The following is a 5,351-nucleotide window of genomic DNA, read 5'->3' on the forward strand; positions in this document are numbered from 1 at the left end:
GGTGATCATGAGTGATCTATAGCACCATCTAGCACTCTGCACATGCGTCAAGCACTAGGAAGTGCAATCGATCTTGAAATCATGATTGTGCCTGTAAAAGGAGTTATATTTTGGTCTGTTCTCACCCAAAATCACCTGGATCGGAAGACACTGATTAAACCACTGGAGTCTTATGGATTACTTTTATGCTGCCTTTATGTGCTTTTTGGAGCTTCAAAGTTCTGTCCACAATTCACCTGGATTGTATGGATCTACAGAGCTGAGATATTCTACTAAAAATCTTCATTTGTGTTCAAATACACATCTGGGATGGCATAAGTGTGAGTAACTATTTTCATTTTTGGGTGAAATGTCCCTTTAACTTGTACTGAACACAGAACATTCCTTTGGTCAGGATTTATTTCAGGATTTTTTACTGTGCAGGAGCTTCACACATGGACACATGAGAGACAGAAGTGTTGTGTGTTTTCACATTCAGACTGACATCTTTATTAACACCAGGAGGAGTTTACAATACAGTAAATTAAGGAACTTTTAAAGTTTTCTGGAGATCAGAGATCACACTCAGAAAACAGGGGCGGAGTCAACCGTCTCCAGGATGTAGAGATTACAGAGTCCTGATTGGTCATCACATGCTCGTTTCTCCATGACAACAGTTCTGTTGACAGGAAAAGTTATCAGTTTTGTAAATTATTTGTGTGTATCTATATGGGGGGTGTGTGTGTGTGTGTACCTGTTGGATCCCACCAGTCGGAAGGTTTTTTGTGGTTCTGTGATTTCCTGCAGTATCTCCGAGAAGCCCTGACCTCTCCTCTGCCAACCGTGTTTCCAGACCGCAATCAACGTGTCGTCGTAATACACTAAACTCAAACATGAAGATGCAGTTTGTGGATCGTGAATGGAGAGATCGTCTTTATCAAACATGTGTGACACACAGTCGTGTGCTTTCTTACCCACAGTGTCGATGTCTAATTTAAAGTTGACGTCGGTCTGTAGGTGTCTGTGGATTTTTGTTGACCCCTGCAGACTGACGGTGTGTACGGAGTCTGTGATGACCAACAGAAAAACAGTTTCACCACAAAACCTCATCATCAGGTCTGAGTGTGTGTGAGTGTGAATGGAATATTTCACACTGAGATCGCCTTGTGAAAGATGAAGTGTGAAAGGCTTTCTGTTGTGTTAAAGGAATATTTCGACCCGTCACTCAGTTTGTTAACAAATGGAAAATGTATTTACATGTAGTAGCGGCTCGTGACCACAGATATAGGTGGGGCAGATTATAATTTTTTTTTTAACATAATTCAACTCCTTCAACTCGTCATTCATACACAAACGCGCTGACGCAATATGTGTTGTCCTTGCATTATTGCACCACAAGGTGGCACCTTTAGAACATAATGTTGATTCTAATATTCTAAATTAAAGAACGATTTATCTTAAAATGTTGAAATGTTAATTTAGACATACAGTTTGACACCATACAAAACATACAATGTCTTATCACCTACCCTTATCTTTTGATTGATAAACTATTTTCTATATCTGGCTTGTCAGGACAAAGTTGTTTGATGGTCAGTTTGTCTTGAATTTGCAATAGAAACGACACGCTGTTTCACACACGTTCATCGATAGTGTTCGCTGCTGCTGTGCACTAATAATAAAGTCAACTTTGGTTTGGCGCTACATATGGGCAGATTCATTTCTGCCCCAATGGGTCTCAATGAGGGCTCGTTGCAGTACCATATTTGACCACAGATTTCCATTGGATAAACTGAGGGGCGCTGTGGAGTTCAGGAGGTCAGCAGACTCTCTGCACCACATGCTTGTATATCTGTATCAAACACTGTGTGACGGAGCTTTCAGATACTTTACAACTTAAAAATAGGAGCTTATACTAGGCCTGATTTTAAATACATATGTCAGCATTTTGAACACATTTACGGGCAAACAAATTACATTATTGCCTTTAAACAAGAAAAAAATACTTAAAAAGGCAGAATGGAATAAGTCTTGTTTTCAGAGAAATCTAAATAAATTTGGTGAGTTTTATGCTTTAAACAAGTGAAAACTATTTGCCAATGGGGTAAGAAAAATAAACTTGAGTCCCAGTTTATATTAGGTGTCTTTAACTACTATGAACTAATATTAAAATACATTAATACAATGTATTTATTGTGCAACTACATGTTGTTTTGCTAAATTCTCAGAAGATTCACATTTTCTGCTACTGAGGGTAAGGTACGGGTAGCAGGGCTGGATTGGTAATCTGGCATACTGGACATTTTTCCGGTGGGCCAACGCACTTTGGGGTCGATCAGGGGCGGAATGGCCATCGGGAGAACTGCAACCCGCAAAACGGGCCGAATGGGCCGCGATAAGCTGAAACGAGCCGCTGCGTTATGCAGAATGGGCCAAAAAACGGCCCCCCCCCGGTTCATCCCGTCTCCCTCCAAAAAGTCTTATTTTATTCCACTAGATGGCAGGAAGTACTAGAAAAATTTTTTTTTCCTCTGTCACAAAATGCTGATCTGAAATGTAGGTGGCGCTCTAACACATTTTATCCCTCACAGATGTGCTCGTCCATAGACATTCAGTCTACTTTTCAGTTCAAGCAACACCCTCTGATGTTTCATTGAATATCTCGGCCTCTGAGTGGACTAGAAGCTCAATCTAGGTGTCATTAGAAATCTGAGCCCCCACCCCCCCGCCTGCCCCTTATGATGATATATAACATTTTATAATAAGTAGTCCAAAAAAATATTTTTCCAATGATTTGTTAAGCATATTTTTCCTTCTGGACCACATATTTTGTTCTGGACATCTAAGATATAACATTGGATTATTCACACAAGCAAGCTCACAGACAAGTAAACAATGGACCATTTTTTTAGAAAACTCTCTAAGGTAAAAGCAGATATATAGTTTTTAGATATTTAGGGCTTACAGCAGCAGTTATCGGAGCATAAAAGCGATATTTGTATTTGATGACTTACAGAAATCATATTTCACTTTGTGATTCTTTTGAAAATCTTTTAATCTGTGGTATTAGTGCAGCAAAATAAACTATACAGTCACATTCATGAGAGTGAGAGCTTTCATTTGATATATGACTTGTCTATTTAAGTGCTATTGTAAAGACTTTTATATTCATATTAATATTTCTATGACATGACCTCTAGGTGGCGCTGATTTGTGACCCGAACGTTTTCAGGCCTTATTTTGTTATTTTAAGTAACATAAATGCAGAAGTGATGGTTATCTCTGAAAAGTTCAGATTCTAAGTTTTCAAACGATACCACATATGCCTGATTTATGTATACGGAGACTTGAAAATGTTAAACTTAAGCTTTTTTCGTGACACAGCGCCCCCTTTTGAACCGAGTTGAAGAGGTTAAATTACATGTAAGTACAATGCAACAACACGTATGTACATAATAAGTACATTGTATCAAATGCTTAAGTACACCTAATATAAAGTTTGTAAACTAATCTTGTTTTCCCTGTAAATCAAGTAAAGTTAAGTTTTTTTTATCCCATTGGCAAATAGCTTTTTCTTGTTATAATCATAAACAGTACTAAATTTAATTAGATTTCTCTGAAAACAAGACAAAATATCTTACGTCATATCTTGCTGTTCAAGTAATTGCTTCTTCTTTTAAGAATGTTTAGAAATGTTTACTGGAAAACAAGACAAAGTTTTGTTTTGTTTATATACACTGTGTGGTGAGTTGAAATGATTGTCTGTAGTCATCCCAACTGACAGATGTGGTACAGTCTTTAAATTGAAAAGAACGCAGAAATATTCCTTTAAAATCTCCTGAGATCTGTGTAATGGTGTGATACTCACTGTCAATCAAAACCAGAAGTGTGTCACTGTCCAACCGATTCAACTGAACTCTGTCAGCACTGCCACTCTCTGAGAGACACACAGAAAAGTGTTTAGACATTCTGTGTTTAGACAATGTGTATTGCTTGTTTTGCGCGCGCGTGTGTGTGTGTGTGTGTGTGGATCCGTACTGAGTCCTCTATCAGCAAACCAGGATGTGTTTGAGTTGAGGTCGATGTATCCGAGCTGGACGGGCTGTGTCGGGCCGGTTCCTTTGCTGACTCTGATGAACACCTGCGGATACTCCTGGTCCGGAAACACCAGCATCTCAAACACATGCAGAGGACTCGGCAGCGGGAAATCAAATTGCTGTGAGATCACAATGATACAAGTATAGAGTAAACGAGGCCACATCAACACTAATCAGTTTATGTTTGAAAACTCAATCCCGATTTACACCTTGCAAGTGTTATCCGATCACAGAAAACACATGTTAATACAAGGTAAAAATGGGGCCTCTGTGCTCAGTTTCCTAACATCATCATTTTGAAACGCTTCATTTTTGAGGAGGAAAACACCATTGTAGTGTTGCTGCGAGGCATAACCTCGTGTGACCCCATGTACACATGCGTGGATGTTTCATTTTGGCTTCGCTATACGCAACACATAATTTAATATCATTTAAACCGACTGATCTCAGTTCAGGAGACTCTGTGCTGTCAGTAAAGGGTTAAACTATCGATATACGGAGTCATGTGACAAAACAACATGGCGCTGATCACAGCGGAGTTTGTCTTTGGGAGAAACGCCAACAAAACTACATCTGGTAAGAGACCTGATTAAGTTTTTACATTGAAACCTGTTTGAGTCAAAAGATTAGAGTCTTTAGTTTCATCCGATATGACATTTATAAAATTTGAGCGATTTATCGTGAAACGCCACACTGATAAACACAATGTACACTAATGTGTACTTTTTAAAAATGTTTCCTTAGAAATCCTATATTTACTGTACATTATCACACTGAGAATAAATCTATTCATCCATAAGCTGATAAATGTGTCTTTCAGAGGATTTATATGAGTTAGGATGAAAATAAGGTGCATTTCAAACTGTTCTGAGACCAGTGCAGACAGACAGCACACTGGAGGTTAAGTCATTCACTAAATAGGGAGCAAGGGAGCATCCTATAGCTCTCTATGCAGTTAAGTGCATTCACTCCTAAAATCTGATCAAAAGTTCAGTTTCAGGCTGCAGATGATGTTTGGATCACTCAACATGTTTGACAGACATGTGACAATGATAATCAGTACATAGATTCAGAATTTATAATGTATCATTTTATTTTAACATGATTGACAGTGATTGGATGATGCTGGACATTACTTTAAATCTGAATTAATTATGCTAATTTCTGATGTAATGTCTGTAACATGAATAATCAACACTCCTGGACACATAATAAACTATTTGATGACTTTCTATAGCTTGATATTATTTAAATTAAACTTAGTCCCTCTGTCCA

General features: G+C 38.2%; 1 protein-coding gene across 2 annotated transcripts in view; it reads right to left on the reverse strand.

Moving 5' to 3' along the window:
* Positions 1-463: 463 nt before the first annotated feature.
* LOC127421819 (mitogen-activated protein kinase kinase kinase kinase 5-like) overlaps positions 464-5,351 on the reverse strand; it is a 44,508-nt gene continuing 39,620 nt past the window's right edge. For both annotated transcript variants that reach the window (XM_051664966.1, XM_051664965.1), the window contains exons 27-31: positions 4,018-4,195; positions 3,848-3,916; positions 954-1,046; positions 734-860; positions 464-658 (exon numbers count right to left, since the gene is read on the reverse strand). In XM_051664966.1, the coding sequence (XP_051520926.1) occupies positions 565-658; positions 734-860; positions 954-1,046; positions 3,848-3,916; positions 4,018-4,195 (561 nt within the window). In that variant the 3' untranslated portion in view covers positions 464-564. The remainder of the gene's footprint in view (positions 659-733; positions 861-953; positions 1,047-3,847; positions 3,917-4,017; positions 4,196-5,351) is intronic.

This window comes from Myxocyprinus asiaticus, chromosome 31 (genome assembly GCF_019703515.2).
Source record: "Myxocyprinus asiaticus isolate MX2 ecotype Aquarium Trade chromosome 31, UBuf_Myxa_2, whole genome shotgun sequence".
NCBI lineage: Eukaryota > Metazoa > Chordata > Actinopteri > Cypriniformes > Catostomidae > Myxocyprinus > Myxocyprinus asiaticus.